This window comes from Porites lutea, chromosome 10 (genome assembly GCF_958299795.1).
Source record: "Porites lutea chromosome 10, jaPorLute2.1, whole genome shotgun sequence".
Classification (NCBI taxonomy): domain Eukaryota; kingdom Metazoa; phylum Cnidaria; class Anthozoa; order Scleractinia; family Poritidae; genus Porites; species Porites lutea.
In genome coordinates, this window is record NC_133210.1 from 17,359,721 (window position 1) to 17,379,371 (window position 19,651).

Sequence of the window (19,651 nt, forward strand, 5' to 3'; positions counted from 1 at the left end):
GACAAAATAAACTTTTTCCTTACAAAAACACATTTAAGAAACATTAACCGACATATCAAGAACTACAAACAGGTTCAATAATTTTACTTCTTAAGGCTGTGGTTCTGTGACTGAGCGAGTTGCAGTGATGTGAACTTTACACAAAAAAGCCCAAAAGTAGTTGTTTATTTAAACAAAATTTGCTTGCAACAAGTGGGCACGAATAGCAGGTGAGTTAGTAATTTAACAATTATTGGATCTGCTTTCGTATGATCTGAAGAATAACGCAAATCTAGGTGGATAACACCCTCCGAGATCTGCAGAATTCTTTAGATCATGCTCAGCCTCATTCAATAATTGGTGATTATCTCTGCTGACAAGTTGGACACTGATTTCTGATGTTTACTGATCTTTTTAGGTAAACTTAGAGAGCTGATGAAAAGTGAAATGGGAAACATGAGCGAGAAGCTGGAGGCCATGAGAAATTCCGTTGCTGAGGATGGAGGTCAGTTTCCAAAACAGTGAAGCTAAATTATTAATTCTTCAAGTCAGGCTAACTTTTAATAATGTTTTTTTATAACAGAAGACATTTCAAATTTTATGACTTTTTAACTTTGCTGTGAGAAACAAACCATATCATTTTTTCTCTTCAGGTAAAATCAGCGAACAGATGAGAAGTGAAATGGAAAATATTAGCGGGAAGATAACTGAGGAAGGAGGTCAGTTCAGAATGTTAATTCCAACTTCCATAGCTTGGAAACCCTTTCTTTTGATTACTATGTATAATACTTTGATATAAAATTCCATTCAATTAGCTTTCACTGAATAAATATGATTGCGTGTATGGAGAAGACTGCCACTGAGAAGCTTGATAATCTTTGAACTGCAACAAACTTTTAATGGGCGTCTGGAAAAATCAGGAACCCGGAGACCTGAAAAGGAACAGGAATAGGAAAAAGAACCGGAACAGGAACTGGTATAGGACACAAAATAACAATCGAGAACCGACATGAGCTGGACAGAGAAGTCATTTATCTTGATTGAATTTAATTCTCATAACTTTAACTCAATTATACAATAAGAAAGAAAAATACTGCCTTAAAAAGTAACGTATTTATACGTAGAAATATTTATCGCTGCAACCAGTTGCCAAAAATTAATGTTGAGACACTCTCATGAAAAAACGACCTTTCTTGCTGAAAATCGCTCCTCGTCACAGGGCTGTGAGATAGAATACTGACCTCCCTCCTCCCTCCCATTAAAAGTTGTTCCTCTAAGTTTTGAGTATGGTCTTCTATTGCTAGCAACTTTGATAATGGGTGGAGGAGGGATCACAAGCACAAGATCATGGACGGGCTATTTGTGCCAAAATACGGTTTAGTGTCTCAAGTACTTTTGCAACTGGTTGGGGCTTCAATAAGGAGATCTTACACGAGGCGATTTCTAACGACGAATTTTCGGGTAACAATGTTGCGGCAACTCAAAACATTTTCGGAACATTTTTATAACACTCAAAATCGTGCTTGTGAATCACCCCGCGCAGTATCACCTTTAGTCTGCGATTCTTTCCTTCCTTTATCTCTATACGTCACTTGCAGAAAGGGAGGGACAATACATGAATTTTAAGTGTTGGATTACGTGTAAACGAGACGCCTAGTGGCGCTGGATTGCCAAAAAACTTCAAGTTTGTTTTATAGATATATTGTACAGTAATATAACATAAAGTTTACCAGAAGAGACAGCAGAAGCTTTAAGAAGGTAGTAATCCCCCGTCTCATTCTAAATAAGGGCACCAGCTCAACCTATGGCCTCATTCAACCGACGGCATTGACGGTGGAAATGAAAACGTCTCACGTGTTAAAAGTAGAGAAAGGTTAATTAGATTCACTTTGCAGTTGAGAGTGTCAGAGAAAACCGGGCGGTGCCAAAAGATTGGGGTCGGCCGATTTCCTTTATTTTTTCAGCATTTAAAACCAAGCTGATAAGATTAACTTTGGTTACATTAAGAAGATTTTCCGGCTGTTCACTCCCGAGATTGACCACCCCCCTAGTTTTTGGCCAAGGGAAGCCCTAAAAACCACCAAAACAATGGCAATTTTCTCGGGTCTAAAACAATTTATCCTTAAGGAATTAGTGCACAGTTTTTTTTCTGAAGCTAAATCACCTAATAACAAACGTTTTGGGTGCTTAAAATTATATCTTTAGTTTAACAGTAATTTTGGCCAAGGTTTTTTATCCGGGTATGTTGCGTGACTGTCACAGGACAACGAATTTCGAGGATTTTCGAAGTGCGTTTTCTTGAAAGTGCGGCTGTTTATTTTTTATTTAATTACAGATTTGAACAGTCTATACCCTCCTTAGTCAAAAACAAAAGTTTATTGATCGGCACAAGAAACTCTTTTCACGCGAATTTTGCTGGAAAATGTCAAAGATCGCTCTTACGGCTAACTGCTCGCTGAAGTTTAAATAGCGGCAATACTGTATTATAAAGGTACTAATCCATTTTAAATGAGTATTTTATATTCCACTTAGGTTTGAATAAAGGGTAAATAACTATAAAATACTATTGCTTTAACGTAGGGGTTATACAAGACTGCCATCATGCACGCACAGGTCTCAATTACTTGGTGCTTCGATGATTATTGTCTGGCCTATGCGAGTTAGCCAACAGGACGATGTATGTGCGGTCCTATCTAGTGATAAAATCATGATGACTTTTGTATCACATGCAACAGAAATTCTCAAAGTTTTTGCTTCGTATGCAAAGTTTGTTACATACCCTGCGAGAAGATGCTACATTTCCGCTGTGTGACCTGTCGTGCGAAAAGTAGCCTCTGCCGACAACCGTTCAAATCCGTCCAGAAATCTGGACGAATAGATTTAAAAAACGGGTTTTTTCCTTTTCTTGACCGGTTTCGAGCATTGCGTGAGTCTTGCTTAGCAGATCAGAGTTGTCGCAATTTTTTTTATTCCCACGAAACTCGCGCCATTTGACGACAGACGTGACAATTAATTTTGCTTGCGAATGGCGTGACGAATTTCGCGCATGCACGATAGAAAATTGAACGGTTGTCGGTAGAAGCTACTTTTCGGACGACAGCTCCCACATCGAAAATGTAGCCTCTGCTTGCAGGGCATTTGTTACATCGATCACTACTGACAAAACCCAACAATGTATTTTATAAAATGCGAAAGAAGAATACGTAGTGCAAAATTCAGTTATTTCCGACTTGAGCACAACTTAGCGTAGGGATCAAGTGGTTCAGTAAAAGTGCGTTTTCTTGAGTTGCTACCATTTGTTTGCAGACTTAATGCTCTGCATACCTCTCTCAACTGTGCTAACTTCAGCGAACTGAACTTTCCAGCACGCGTAAGTTCACAAACGTTTACTGCTTCTATTTTAATAGGGTGACTGATAGTTTGTTCAATGTCTCTGTAAAGCTCCTGGCGTATGGCTTGAATGTGGTCTTCTGATTCAAGGGCTGTGAGGTCTTCGTCTGTTACTTCTTGTTCCTCTTCCTGGCTCTCTATTTCATCAGCTTGTCTTTGGCGCTGCAAAGCTGACAACCTTGCGAAAAAGCTACTAATTTGTTCAGCGGTTCTCCATTCGTCTGGTTTGAATTGTAACTTTCCACTGCTATCTCTAATGCTCTTCATCTCTCTAGCCACGTGAATTGGATCAGCCTTCTGCCCTCCCGCTACTCCTTGGTTAAATTTCTGAACAAGAAAGGCTTTTACTTTCTCTTCCATCCTGTTGGTCCGCTTAGTTGATTTAAGCGCCCACCCTTTATTACGGCGTTCTCTAGCACTGGAAGGCCCGACTTCTTCAAATACAATTCGCTGTCTATCTCCGCTAGCCGCTATCTCTTTCGTGCCGCATCGTACACAGACTCACAATCTAGATCTGACGCACGTACATGCTTCCCTGCGTCCATGTGAGCTTCCGCTTCCTCTCCAGTCTAGAACGTTAGCACGTATGTACTTTCACTGCATGAGAATATTTCTCCTCGTGGACTGGAAGTATGGCTAACTGAGCCAAGATTGTTGCTTCGTGGACCCCACTCCTTTAGGACTTTCAATCCAGTTTCTTCCTGTGGTACAACTTCAAGCTGACTGTATGATAAGAATCTGTCGGGTCCAACGCTAAATGCACGCCAAGCGCGTATTCCGTTTCCCTCAAACGAAAAGTTGTTAAGGTGACTCGACCCAGTTTTTTTTGGGGGGGTACCATCCTACTTTGAAGCTCTCTGGTAACCCCACCTTTACGTTTATCGTAAGTCTAACACATAGAATGGATAACATATAGATCAATCTACAATATAACATAAAATTTTTGGCGATCGGAGTAAATGTCACGTGGTTATAATGCCACGCCCCTTTGAGGTCTGAGTCGAAAATCTACTGTTGCAGGCATTTTTTCGTGAAAATCTCTCGGCTACATATAGTGCGCATTAGTGCCTTGCGCTGAACAGAGTTTCACCAAAATCGCAAAGACCCAATTCGAGAAATTCAGCGGTTTCCAAATTTAGGTCATAATTTATGCGAAAATGGTAAGCAAACTTTACACGGATTATATCTAATAAACTATGAGATTCATCTCTTTATTTTGAGAATCCTTATAACAGATGGGTCCTTGCAAGTCAGCAAAACGCTTTAGGGCCTTGTAAATGCGCGCGATTTCGAGCTAAGCAAACACATAGAAATTATAGTTTTCGCTATTTGTTGACGTTTGTCAGCGTTTAAGAGTCTTTCTCACGAAAAAAGCATTTTCTTAAAAATTCGTAGTTTTTTTTCCTTCAAATTTTTTCAGGGCCACAATTGATTAACTAACTACCCGGACTCTGAATTTCATGGTCATTGAAAAACTTTGACATTATCTTTTATAAGCCCAAACTTGAGTAAACATTGAAGATTTTTAGCGTTTTGGCTGAGTTTGTGCTTTGGGAGTGTCTATTGTTTCTAGTCTGTCATTATACAGCATTCTTGTTCAGCACGCGTGCAATGACCGCGCTTGGCTGACTTCCGAATGCTCACCGAGATATAATAATTTTGGTACAGTGAGACAGGTTATCGCGTGATACATACAGGTTTAACTCACAATTTTTAATCAATTCTCGTGCTTCTTGTGCCTTTGCAAAAAAATCAAGAAGTGCTACACACTAAATCTACTTACAATAAAAAAAATATCATTTTTCATAGGTTTAATGCAAGCCAATAATTAAACCAACTCGTGACGGGAATATCTCGGTGAGCATTCGGAAGTCAGCCAAGCGTGGTCATTGCACGCGTGCTGAACAAGAATGCTGTATAATGACAGATTAGAAACAATAGACAACTCCCAAAGCACAAACTCAGCCAAAACGCTAAAAATCTTCAATGTTTACTCAAGTTTGGGCTTATAGAAGATAAAGTCACAGTTTTTCCAATGACCATGAAATTCAGAGTCCGGGTAGTTAGTTAATCAATTGTGGCCCTGAAAAAATTTGAAGGAAAAAAACTACGAATTTTTAAGAAAATGCTTTTTTCGTGAGAAAGACTCTTAAACGCTGACAAACGTCAACAAATAGCGAAAACTATAATTTCTATGTGTTTGCTTTGCTCGAAATCGCGCGCATTTACAAGGCCCTAAAGCGTTTTGCTGACTTGCAAGGACCCATCTGTTATAACGATGCCCAAAATAAAGGGATAAGTCTCATAGTTTTTTAGATATAATCCGTGTAAAGTTTGCTTATCATTTTCGCATAAATTATGACCTAAATTTGGAAACCGCTGAATTTCTTGAATTGGGTCTTTGCGATTTTGGTGAAACTCTGTTCAGCGCAAGGCACTAATGCGCGCTATGTGTAACCGAGAGATTTTCACGAAAAAATGCCTGCAACAGCAGATTTTCGACTCAGACCTCAAAGGGGCGTGGCATTATAACCACGTGACATTTACTCCGATCGCCAAAAATTTTATGTTATATTGTAGATTGATCTATATGTTATCCATTCTATGTGTTAGACTTACGATAAAAGTAAAGGTGGAGATACCAGAGAGCTTCAAAGTAGGATGGTACCCCCCCAAAAAAACTGGGTCGAGTCACCTTAAGGAGGCTGATACCTGGTATCTTGTTGGCGGTGATTTCTTTATTAGTGTCCACTTTGACGACTGCCGCCCATACCCCTTTTACTCCTCCATGCGATTCTAGTGCTGTCTTCATGTCTTCCGAAGTGATGACATTGTGTTTTTCATTGACCCATCGTCGTATGTGTGCCTTCATAGGAGCGGTCTTTCGGTCACAGATGTCTTTTCCGGACTGTGGCTCTGAAAAGTCGTAACGCAGAATTGTCATGCTGGTTCGTTGACCAATGAACGGAAGACTGAGCAAAAGAGACCCACTATGGTAGCAACCTGCGTTATCGGATCTCAGGAAAACATTTTCAATCTCCGGTGATTCTTTCTTGATGGTATTTAAAAGATGCTCTGTTATAGAGGCTACAACAAAGCTGTTCTGCGTGCAGTTGTCGAACAGATGGACAAAACGTTTCACTTGGAATTTTTCAGTATGCTTAGTGATCACAGCACTCACATGCCAGCTTCGTCCTCGTTTTCCGAAGAAATCACTCATTCGTTCCCGATAACGTTGTGGGAGGTATTTCATGGCCCAATCCATAACGATTAAACATGAAGCTGCATCAACATGTACAAGAGCAAATTGCTTTCCTTCTTCTTGATTTACTGTGCGAAGCAAATGCGCCTTCCAGTCCTGGATAGATGCCAAACAGAGTTTGTAGTCGTGGCTTAACCGCCACCTGTGCTCCTCCGGCATCTCAACAAGGTTGATCTCGGATTCAATTTCCTTCAAAACTGTCTCTAATGATTCGAATTGCTCGCAGTCAGTTTCATGCTCGTGCTGACATATGCTTTGCAGGTTGGAGTCACTTGTGTCACCTAGGGCATGTGCAGTGCAGTGATCAGCACAAGTTTCCTCTCTGCCAACATGGGACTTAAACTCAGTCTGAAGGTATCTCTTTGCCTCCTTGATTTTTTGTTCTGCATCCTTTACCCAGGTAGCCTCCGATCCATGGTCTCCCAGCGTCTTAAGCACGTCAGTGACATTGTCTATGGCCTCCGTCCCTTCTGCTGTAGTGTTGTCGAGTCCCTGCAAAGATTTTGCATTGAGGCACCACACACCTCAATTATTCTGTAGAGTGAACGCTGTCCTGCTGGTTCAAAATTCTGCTCTTTGCAGTAAACTGAGTATTGCTCAATTATTTTTGACGGTATCATAGTCCTTATAACTGCCGGAATGATAATGCTTCCTCCCGTGTCGAGCTTAAGCACTTTTGTGCCAAATGCTACGTCCTGCAGCATCTCAGGTCTTGCGATGTAGTCGATAAAATGATCAATTTGAACGGGTGAGATTCGGGAACGGAAAACTGGCTCTTGCGGAACAGGCAGACCTTCACCAACTTTGGCAGCATGCTGTCGAGCTTCATCTATTCGCCATTTTGAAAGTGTTGGTATCATGTTCATCAACTGGGACCTGCTAAAATCATTGGCAAAGAGAGAGAGTATCTGTCGTTTTGTTTGCCATGACTCGGCATGGTTATATGACTTGATCAGAACGTCGGTTAGCCCAGATTTCGGATCAAAACTTCTACGTCTAGTGGCACCAGCAGAATCCTTATTTACTAATCTTTCCTGTCGAAGAGTGGTCCATAATTCCTCTTCCTGTCCAGGGCTAAGGACCGAAAGTACTGTGCAGATGCTTTCTTTGGCCTTTCGCAGATAGTACTTTTGCTGTGTTGTCGATATATCATCCCAAGACGTATGCAAAGTTGACAGAATGGGTGAAATTCTTCCTCCAGATAAACTGCTAATGGTATTGTTCAGTAGCTGCCTTCTCTGTTGCTGTTCCTCTACTTCGTCGGACCAGATACTGATTTCTTCTTCTGGGATACTTTGTTGGGATGATTGTGATGATGATGAAACCATCTCTTGTTCTGCATGAGATGTTACCAAAGCGCCCTGATCTTCATTCTGCTGTGGTAGTTCAAATACATCTTCATCACCAGCCACTTGAGACTGTCAGTGCAATAAAAGGGATATTAACTACATTTCCATAATTTTTCTGTTACGTTGTTACCGAGAATGGAGCCACAGAAAAGGGAGTTACAGGACTCTTTAACCAGTAAAAACCACCAAAAGTTGCAAACAGACTAAAACCTGAAACCGAATTTTCGGTTTGTTGTCATCCAAAAATTTTGATACCATGGCAACGTGACGTAACGACTTCTTCTCTCTATTGCATTCAAACCTTTCCCGGTACTAGAGCCTACCCCTCGTCCTTACATTAGAGAGATTTAGAATCACGGCAAACAGCAAACGTCGATTTGCCGCATCTCTTTTATTGTAGTTTACTAGTAACGATATCTACACAAATAGAAGTTTCAACTGAAAGCGATCTATACAAAACTGATGAAATCACTATACCTTAGTCGCTTTATTTTGTTATAATTTTTGTTTTAATAATTTGTTTTTTTTTAATTGATAGATTTGTTACGTAATAATATGTTAGAGCAAGCATTTATGAAAGTAAAAATGTTCTCCCCTCTCTCCAAAATAAAAATCTTGGTGTCACATTACACCCTTCCCCCTCCCCAATAAAGGCCACTCTTTACAACGCCTCCTCAAAAAGTGGCCGTTGTAGAGTGGTACTGGTCGGACTGCATCAAGCTGGCAGGTCGCAAAAAACGTTAGAGTGGGGATAGCCAGTCCATCTAACTCCATCTATTTTCAAACTGAAAAAAGAGGCATTAACAATGGCAATGCTATCTATCGCTTTTTCGTTCTCAGTTCCTAGCTTCCCAGCAAATGATATTTTTTTTCCAAATTCCCTTCCCCCCCGAGTTTTCCCATCCACGTTTCTTTCCCGGTTTTTCGGTTGTTCTTCTTTTGTTTTCTTTTACAGTCTTGGATAGGTTTTTAAATATGTTTCAGAAGCCTAGCTTAAATTGCGTGACTAAAGAAAGTAAATACACAACCTGCTGATCGCCCCTTCCTCTTTCAGAGACTTCTACGTGGCGTAGTCTGTAATGCTCTGTGCGACACTTTACACAAATAGCTAATACAAATGAAATACATAAAGATTAAAAATGTGACTCTTACTCCAACCCCTCAAAATCGAATTTCATACATAGTTCCTGGGACAGCTAAAATTTAGACATCTCCCTCCGTTATTTTTCGGAGGGAGAGAAGCGACGACCGGAAATACGTCTGCGCTTCGCAGGCTAGCTTCCGTTCTGAATAAAAGTATCTTGCTTGCCCACCCCATCCTCGGAGACCCAGGGGCAGTCAGTCTGTGCTTGAAAACTTTCGTCGCGCCTTTTCTCCCGACCCGACTGACTGCCCCTAGGTCTCCGAGGATGGATCACCCGAATTTGATTTATGGCACATCCAAGGAAATTTACCCCCACCCCACGCGCTTTTGTTGATATAGTGGCGCTTTCAAATTTGCAACTTGATGCCAGCGCTTTCACTACAATAGTCATACTCGATACGCCTAGAGCCTAGAGCCTCTCGTGATATTTATGGAAAACGTAATTTACCAGGTAGGATCGACAAAAGGATTTTAAAGTAATAAGAGACACTCACTGGACCCAACTGGGACAGCAGCATTGTGTAAAGCAAAGATTTCCTTGGACACTGCGTAATTGACACGGCGTGGGTCCTTGACTTGCTTGCGTTGACCTTTGTGCGATGGATAGCAACATGTCGAACTTTTACGACCTCTCCAGTCGACTGTCAGGTCTCTTCTGTGTTTAGGACAGATGGTCATGGCTGCTACTCTGTCTTGAGATAAATCGAAGTGTCCTGCTCTGTTCAAGATGAGCTCCTTCTCAGTGATTTCTACTCCTTCGGATCGCCATCCTCGCTTGCTACTCACACCAAGTCCCAGTAAGTCTGGTGTTATGTCTTCTTTACAAGCATCCAGCGGCAGAACATTTGTACTAGATCCGTAAGAACTACAAGGTGACTCTTGTGAAGCGAACGAACAGTTCATATTTTAAAGCAAGTGTGGTACAACGAAAGTACGCAAATTTCGGCGAGTCGTAAATGAAACCTGATAACCCAGCGGCACGCGAGACATAGATGATGATCTCAAATTACGCAGCTAAAATTATACGTGTAAGTCGTTTATTAATTTCTTAATTTCATATTTTGGCAAACAAAAATTTTCTGCAAAAATGCAGTCAGTCGTTAGTCCCCAAATTGTTGAACGTGTTTTGTTGTTGAAGTTGATGTCCGATGTTGGTTGTGAGGCAAATCGTCGTTGAAGAAAAGAGGAATTTTTGTTGATGTTGATTTTCTCTAGTTGTTGAATTAGGCATATTTCGATGGTTGATTATTATATTAATCGTTGAAGTTGGACGGATTTTATTGTTGATGTAGAAAAAAAATGTTGAACTGCAGATTGGTTGTTGATGTTGGTAGTGATTTTGATTCGTTGAATTTTGCACCATTCCGCCTACCATACCCCGCGGTCGATTCTTTTGATATCAACTCTTGGTCATTATTGCTAATTGTTCTTATTGAGTTATTAACTTAAATGATCTCTGATTTTATAGGTAGCTACACTTTATGTCTTATCTTCTAGCAGAATATATCGTTTATTTCTTCTTATTTCTTCCTGCCCTTAGTCCTACCTCTATTTCCTTCTCTTTTGCGGTTCCGGTTCCGGTTGCTATTCCCGTTGTTGTTCTCAATTTCGGATACATGTCTATTTCCCGGTTTTCCAGACACCCACTTTAAATTGTCTTCAATGCAAGTTTAATTCTGCTAAGTATGTTCTTCCTGACAGATAGAACAAGAAAAGCGATGAAAAGCGACATCAGTGAGACGCTGAAGACTTTGGTTTCTGCGCCCAAAGAGGAAGGTCAGTTTCCCCACACTGTAGCCCGCTGGAAATTAAGTCTCCGTCTAAAATCACTATTAAGAGCCAGTATTGCTAATGGATCAGTGATCATTTGTCGTACAAGTGTCGCTCCCGGGCTCTCGCGTCCCAAAAAATAATAAGAGGACCCAAAGTACCTTAACTTATATTCATTTGCCTTTAATTGAAATTGTAATTCTCTCAGCTCGTGGGATGACGATTGACATATCTTGAACTAGAAACAAACATCCTAGACTGTTTATAGTCCGCTTTTTTCCCGTACGATCGTGACGTTGGAGCTAGCTATACCAGTATCCTGCGTTGCAGGCGCTAAAGGGGAAAGGGGGAGAGGAAGAAAAGCGCGTTCCTCCCTTACATACATACATACATACATGAACTTTATTTATCCTCGGATTTTAGTGTAGCTTACATAGCTAGTATCTCCGATCCTAACTAATTTTAAAAGTTACAACATATATAATATAATATTAATTAATGTAGTATTAACTAAAACCGTGCATTAACAATTTGCGCTTAAATTCACTATAATCTACAGTCTTTCTAAAGTGATCAGGTAGAGAATTCCAGTACTTAACAGATAAATAGCTAAAGGAATTTAGACCATATGTGGTTGTAGACGGCTTAGGAAGTGATAAAATATTAGTACCCCGTAGGGAGTAAGCAGTAGATCTTAACTTGATCAGTTGTTTTAAATAGCACGGATATTTACCAAAATGGAGACATTTGAATATACAAATCATCATTTTTTGTATCCTCCTGTTGGCTAAACCACACACACCAGCCTTGACTAGAAGAGCATCATAGTTCGAGTCCCAGTCCTTTAAAACAAATCTTAAAATACGTCTATTTAAGGTGTCCAGTTTGACAGAATCTTCTGAATTACAAAAGTGCCATATCATTGAACAGTAGTGAAAATGGGGTTTTCCCTTCCTCCCAATCACCTACCCCTTTCGATGCCTGATACGCAGGCTACCTACTAGAATGGTGTTTTTGAGCAAGTGTTTTTATTTCGCGGAAGTAGATTTATTTGCATCACGGTCCCTTGTGGGCCACCGTAGGTACTTGCCCCAGTTGAAAAAATAGATGGAGGTTTTAAGAACTCTATCAACCACGTGGTAAAAAAGGGGACTGTGATTTCTCAAACACTCTAACATAAAGTTCATAACCAGTAGTCCATTTCCCTTGTATCTCGCAAATTCAATGGTTTGCTAAAAGGCTGCCGTTAAATCAAAAAGAGGGCCTTTGGCATCTTTAATTTCCCTATTGAAGACCGCCCCCCCTCCCCCACCCATCTCCACTAGTTTTGTTTAGCAAGTCGTCTTTTCAAGGCATGTTTATAGGAGTAGTTCTACTCATCTGTTTTACGGACTTGGAAGGTAAATCCACAACAAAGCTTGGTTCTCACTTATTCTCAACAGTTGGTTTGGTTGCCGAGTATATTGAAATCATTCGTCAGAAGTACAAACGTCATGAGGGATGGCTTGCGCCATTTCCTTGGTGCGAAGATTTTCAGTTTCATCTTAACGATATTTATACACGGCTTCTGGTGGTCAGCAGAGAAAAAAAAGCGAGAGCAACAGCGGAGCAAAGAATTGTTGAAACGACTGAAATCTTCAAACCACACGAAGAATGCAGACAACCTAGAAAAGTATTGATCGAAGGAATGCCAGGTATGGGGAAGACGACATACTGCAATAAGGTTGCTTACGACTGGGCTATAAGCATGAAAAACGAAGGAGATTGCTTTCCGGAATTTGAGATGGTGCTCTTGCTGAAATGCCGTGATGTCGAGATCGGGGCCGACCTTTGGGGAGCCATTGACGATCAGCTTTTGCCAGGTGAAATCCACCGAAAGGAAAGAGAGAAATTCTTCGAGTTCATTCGGCAAAATCAATCGAAGGTTCTACTGATACTTGACGGATTGGACGAGTTACCTTCGAGCAAGCTGCCGGAGTTTACTGACATTATACAAGGTAAAATTCTTCCTCTATGTCACCTTGTGGTTACAGCGCGACACGAGGCTGGGATACCTATGAGAAAGGTTTGTGACACTCTACTAGAGATTGAAGGTTTCACTTATCAAGATAGCGAAGAATTTATTCTCAAATATTTTGCCGGCAAGGAAGATTTGGCCGAAAAGCTCCTGGATAGAATACGGAATGAAGAAAGGCTTAAAGAGATGACGGCGAACCCATTAAACACTGCACTGCTTTGTCTTCTTTGTGAAGACTTTCAAGGTATCTTACCTGAAATCAGAACTCAGTTGTACTTGGAAATAGTACAATGTGTTCTTATTAGATACGAGAAAAAGAAAGGTATACCAGTCGAAAATGAGGATCTGATTGAAATCTACAAAGATGAGTTGAAACTCCTTGGCTTAATAGCTTTAAACGGCCTGTATGAAGACAACATGTACTTTGAGGACAAAAAACTTGCAAAAAAAGACGCCGACGTACCTGGATTTGGGTTTCTGTCAGCTCAACCTGGAAGCAGCAAACGAAGACCGTGTATGTGCTACGGCTTTACGCATAAGAGTTTTCAAGAATTCTTCGCGGCACATTATCTTTGTTGCCAACTTGTTAGCAAAGAAACCAGTCCTGAAATATTGGTGACTGACACAAGATATTTCGGAGAGCTGAGAGAGGTATTAAAATTTACCTGTGGTCTCCTAGCAGTAAGATCCAAAGAAATTGCAGTAGCACTTATCATCAGTATTGCGAATAAATTAAACAACGAAAACGTGGAAAAATGTTTACCTCTTGCAGTAGACTGCATTAAAGAATGTAAAATTGAAAGCAGTAATTTTCACATGGAACTGGCCCGTACCTTTGGTGCATGTCTGGCACTTCAACAGGGTGAGATCAGACATAGAGATATAGATGACGCTGCTGCTGCTGTGATTGCTGCCGTGCTTGAAGCAAACACAACTCTGACAAATTTGGATTTGTCTCGCAATAGCGTTGGTCCTGCCGGTGCGGAGTCACTTGCTACAGCGCTAAAAACAAACACAACTCTGACAAATTTGGATTTGTCTCAAAACAACGTTGGTCCTGCCGGTGCGGATTCACTTGCTACAGCGCTAAAAACAAACACAACTCTGACAAATTTGGATTTGTCTCAAAACAACGTTGGTCCTGCCGGTGCGGAGTCACTTGCTACGGCGCTAAAAACAAACACAACTCTGACAAATTTGAATTTGTCTCGCAATAACGTTGGTCCTGCCGGTGCGGAGTCACTTGCTACAGCGCTAAAAACAAACACAAATCTGACAAATTTGGATTTGTCTCAAAACAACGTTGGTCCTGCCGGTGCGGAGTCACTTGCTACAGCGCTAAAAACAAACACAACTCTGACAAATTTGGATTTGTCTCAAAACAACCTTGGTCCTACCGGTGCGGAGTCACTTGCTACAGCGCTGAAAACAAACACAACTCTGACAAATTTGGATTTGTCTTACAATAACGTTGGTTCTGCCGGTGCGGAGTCACTTGCTACAGCGCTAAAAACAAACACAACTCTGACAAATTTGCATTTGTCTTACAATAACGTTGGTCCTGCCGGTGCGGAGTCACTTGCTACAGCGCTAAAAACAAACACAACTCTGACAAATTTGTATTTGTCTCACGATAACGTTGGTTCTGCCGGTGTGGAGTCACTTGCTACAGCGCTAAAAACAAACACAACTCTGACAAATTTGTATTTGTCTCACAATAACGTTGGTTCTGCCGGTGCGGAGTCACTTGCTACAGCGCTAAAAACAAACACAACTCTGACAAATTTGGTTTTGATTAGTAATAAACTTGGTCCTGCCGGTGCGGAGTCACTTGCTACAGCGCTAAAAACAAACACAACTCTGACAAATTTGGTTTTGATTAGTAATAAACTTGGTCCTGCCGGTGCGGAGTCACTTGCTAAAGCGCTAAAAACAAACACAACTCTGACAAATTTGTATTTGTCTCAAAACAACCTTGGTCCTGCCGATGCGGAGTCACTTGCTACAGCGCTAAAAACAAACACAACTCTGACAAATTTGAATTTGTCTCACAATAACGTTGGTCCTGCCGGTGCGGAGTCACTTGCTACAGCGCTAAAAACAAACACAACTCTGACAAATTTGAATTTGTCTCATAATAACGTTGGTCCTGCCGGTGCGGAGTCACTTGCTGCAGCGCTAAAAACAAACAACACTTACAAATTTGGATTTGTCTCTAAATAACGTTGGTCCTGCCGGTGCGGAGTCACTTGCTACAGCGCTAAAAACAAACACAACTCTGACAAATTTGGATTTGTCTCACAATAACGTTGGTCCTGCCGGTGCGGAGTCACTTGCCACAGCGCTAAAAACAATAGCCTGCAAGCAGTGGTTTCTCCAAGCCGGACGCTTCGCTACGAAGGGAGAGAAACCACTGCGAGCGTCCTTCTGCTTCTTTGATCGAGCCGCCGTCCAGCGCTATGGACGAATAATTTAACTTTAAACATGTAAATCCTGTTTGAAAGCAAGTTTAGGCTCTCGCGCATTTGCTTACGCTTACAATTACTGCCTTAACGCAAGCCTGCTGTGGATATGCAGTATTTCTTTGGATTATTTATTCCTATGTACTCAGTTACTTTGTCAAATGTAGGCGAACCCAAATGGAGTTGAATTCCAAGGGACCATATCCAAGTTCAAGAGCGAAAAGAAGAATAAATTTCGTCGTTGCTTGTTTGCGTTATCCATAAAACGCAAAGTTAGGCATCTTCACGTCGTAGTCGTGCAAGAATGGCAAAGAAATGCAAAAATAAAAGCGTGATGCACGTGCAAAGTTGTTGTTTTGCTTATTAAACCTATTGTTTTGTTGAAGTTCTCGTCGCCGTCTTGTCGTTGGATATTCGTAGTCATCAAGTGGACGCGCATGCTTGATGGAAAAGCAAACGGTTGCTCGCAGTGGTTTCCTTCCCATCGTAGCGTAGCGTCCGGCCTGGAGAAACCAGGGCTCGCAGGGTATAAAAACAAACACAACTCTGACAAATTTGGATTTGTCCGAAAATAACCTTGGTCCTGCCGGTGCGGAGTCACTAGCTACAGCGCTAAAAACAAACACAACTCTGAGAATTTTAAATTTGCGTTGTAATAACCTTAGTTCTGATAGCGCTGAATTTCTTGCTAAAGCGCTTGAAGCAAACACAACACTGAAAAAGTGATTGTGGTGGCAATGAATTTAATAATGACATCAGTGTATCTGTTCAAAAAACACAAGTTATAATGCACACCGTAACCGTATACCACATTAAAAGTTTAAAATTTCGTTCAGTTTTCTCTTTCTCTGTATTTCATTGCCGTTTTAGGAAATTAGCAAATTTAAAAAATACTAGTTACTCACAGTCTCATTTCCTTTCTTTTTTTTCTTTTGCGCTATTTGTAAAACTCACCACGTTCTTTCAACGTAAATGGATTTTTTCGTTTAAGAAAATCACGCACCGCTCAGTCTAGTTTCGTAGTTAGAGCCTGGCAAGAAGGTAGTTCATGCAATGATATTTAGAAACAATTCAGTTATTGAACAAAGGAATTAGCCTGAATTTTAGCCATTTTCTTTGCCCGCTCACTCGAGACGGCTGAGATTCAGGCTAACAATGGAATGTAATCAAGATATATGTACATAGACGGCTGTCCTTAAAATTCCTTTGTTATTCATTTTTCAAGCCGAGCAGTTTTTGCGAAAAGTGCCAAATGAAATATTTCTGCTTTAACAGCTCTCTTGCTGTTTGTGATGCATTTTTTCATTAATCATGTAATGTGTAACAGTAAACACTGAGTCTTGTAATTTTGTACTTGTTGAATTCCAGTTTTTAGAACTAATGTGGATTACCGTAAATAGACTATGTTATGTGGAGAATCTGCATGGGGATGATCGGATATTAATCATCAGTCAGACTTTCAGCTATATTTCAGCCATCTGTTAATTTTTGTACCTTAGAATTCGGCTGTAGAAAGATTAATAACAAATCGTTTCATCAATTTCTCAGCTGACGGTTAAAATGTTGGCTAATTTTCAGCTCTCAGTCAAATCCCATCCAGATCCTCTATGTAACTAGTAACTAACTACATTGTATAGAAGACTGAAACAAGCTTTGCTGACACTTGTACTTTTAAAATGTCCATTGTTTCGGTTTAAGGTTTGTTGGCATGCAGTGCGAATTGTACATTCTGAGACTTGTGACACTTGTGACAAGTTCGTGTCAAGTTCCCGTCGTAACAAGCATATATTAGTCATTGCAGCTGATCGAAACTTTTGGGTAAATAAAAGTATTGTGAAGTATTAGTAAGAAAAACGTGTGCTTGTTTCGTTATTAACCCCACCTTATTTTTTCATATACATCGTGCATAAAAAAGAAATATTTAGAAAAAAGTACTGGTGTTGTGCCTGTGACGAATGTTAAAAAACTAAACAAACAAACAAACAACAACAACGCTCTCCGGCCCGGGCCCAAGCCCATACGCAGTGAAATTAAAATATCACTGGTGGAGACGCTGCCTAAATGTTGCATATTCGTCCATTTTGGATTAATCCTCAGTTTGTTTGGGTAAGTGGTTGTTGCCACAACGGTAATTGTAATATCGTGATGGGTGGACTTAGTTGAGTGCACTTAATATGATTTGCTAATGTAACTGTCCGATTACAGGCAACTGTCTAACTACAACCACGCACAATGATTAAATAAAAATGAAGCAGTTAATGCACCAATCAAATCTGAGGAAATTGTAATGGTTATGATTAGTAATTTGTTTCAAATTTGAGGGTTCTTTTAAAAAGACAGCCTAACTGGCAAAATTTTAGCCTGACAGGTTCTTAAAAAGCAGTTTCTTAGTTGTGGTATGCTGGGTGTCAGCCCATCCGTTTTTTGTTTATCCATGTCAATGAGGTCAGATAGGGGTTTTGCATTTGGTCTTCTCTTCTTCTTCACCATGGTGCTTTTAATAGGAAGCTTTTTTCTTCTAATCAGGATCATATTAACAATCCTTTACTCTGATTGATTTATTGACGGATGAAGAACACTAAGAGGTGAAGTTGTTATACCACAACCACCAACTCATTTCCACAGCAGGAACAGAATGCTTAGGGATAGAAAATTTTCACGAGAAACTGATTGAAGCTTAGTTTGATTTCCTGAGTTTCATGTTACAGCTCTGGTGATCCCTCCAGAACTTCACACCTTCAAAAAAGTTATAACAGCTGGTTTTTTTAATCGACATTAAAGGACCAGTCAAAAATTTTACAAACCAACACATTTCTGTGTTACTTTGGCCATATGATTAGACACGTAAAATCCCAGAGAATACCTAACTCAGCCACTAGTGAGTAAGTGTTTGCCTAAGGTCAAAACTGAAGTCATTGAGGTTCATATTTCGTACCATTTGGGTCTCATTTCATCCACAGTTGCTAACGTTATAATATGTTTATTACTCAGCTCCGCTTTCATGCTAACTTTGTGACGTGGCTAGTGGCAACGTCCCACTAGCTCCCACTGACTTAGGCAAACACTGACAACATTGCGTTTTATATCCCCTTTATTTTGGTTTGGTTTATTCACAGTTAAAAGAGCTACTGGAAAGAAGCTTTATTTCGCAGCCTCGTTTTCATGGTAGATTCGTCACGTGACTAGTGTCGTATGCCATTGACTTAGGCTAACACTGGAAACATTGAGTTGTATGTCTCCCGTTATTTTGGTTTTGTTTTATCCACAGTTAAGAAAGGTATAAGAAGTTTTATTTCTCAGCCTCATGCTAGCTTTGTCACGTGACTAGTGAAGTGTCCTATTGGCTATGAGCTGCTATGGAAAAAAACTGACAACATCGAGTTTTACATCTCCTGTTATTTTGGCGTCATTTTATCCACGTTTTGTAAAGTTTTAAGACATTTTATTTCCCAGCCTTGTTTTCATACATAATCTGTTTAGTTAATTTTTAACCCCCCCTGAAAAGCCTCGATGCGGGTTACAAAACCGGCAACTAGATTTTTCTTGTTACTCGAGGTCTTCTTAATACCTCTAGACCAGTTGCTTGCTTTCAGCACGAACTTCCCACGGAAGTACAAATGCTGCCAGACTATTACGGGCCGCCATCTTGCATGAGTGTGAAAACTACTTAGGGGGCGGGGGCGGTTTGGGAGGAAGCGAGAAAAATCCCCCCTTCCCCTACAGCTATAATCCCCGACGCCCGCCCCCTCAGGTACACTTGAAAATCAAGATGTCCTCCACTAACAGTAAGACGCGCTATATTTCGACGATCTCACGAAAAAATAGGGGACTGTGAACGGTCTAATTTCGCTCAGGATAGGCTATTTTGATTGATGACTTCGATGACTCAGAAGCTGCAAAAGCCAAAATCTTGAGTGACGCTCGATTTAGCCCAGCGAAAGACTCGCCATTACATTGCTCAAACCGTTTAAAAGAGCTTTAAGCAACTTTACGTCGAGTGATAAAGCCTTCTAGCACTTAGCACTTTAAACTGTGACCATCAGCTTTTTCTCCATTCTATTCCGCTCAGGATAGGCTATTTTGTTTGACAATTTCGGTAAATCAGAAGCTACAACAGCCAACATCTTGAGCGGACACTCGTTTTGAAACAGCGAAAGACTCGTCGTGACATTGCTCAAACAGGACAGTTGAGTAGAGCTTTCAGCAAACTTTACGTTTGAGTGATAAAGCCTTCCAGCAGTTGAAACTTTAAACTTTGACCATCGGCGTTTTCCACAT

The 19,651-nt window shown here is 40.6% G+C and overlaps 1 protein-coding gene across 2 annotated transcripts in view; it reads left to right on the forward strand.

The window, feature by feature from the left end:
* Positions 1-19,651, forward strand: part of LOC140949835 (uncharacterized) — a 53,734-nt gene that overhangs the window by 4,813 nt on the left and 29,270 nt on the right. The window contains exons 4-7 of one of the 2 annotated variants that reach the window (XM_073398970.1): positions 398-484; positions 633-698; positions 10,826-10,900; positions 12,337-16,084. In XM_073398970.1, the coding sequence (XP_073255071.1) occupies positions 398-484; positions 633-698; positions 10,826-10,900; positions 12,337-15,134 (3,026 nt within the window). In that variant the 3' untranslated portion in view covers positions 15,135-16,084. Of the gene's footprint in view, positions 1-397; positions 485-632; positions 699-10,825; positions 10,901-12,336; positions 16,085-19,651 lie in introns of those variants that run through there. The other variant, XM_073398971.1, reaches the window with a different exon arrangement.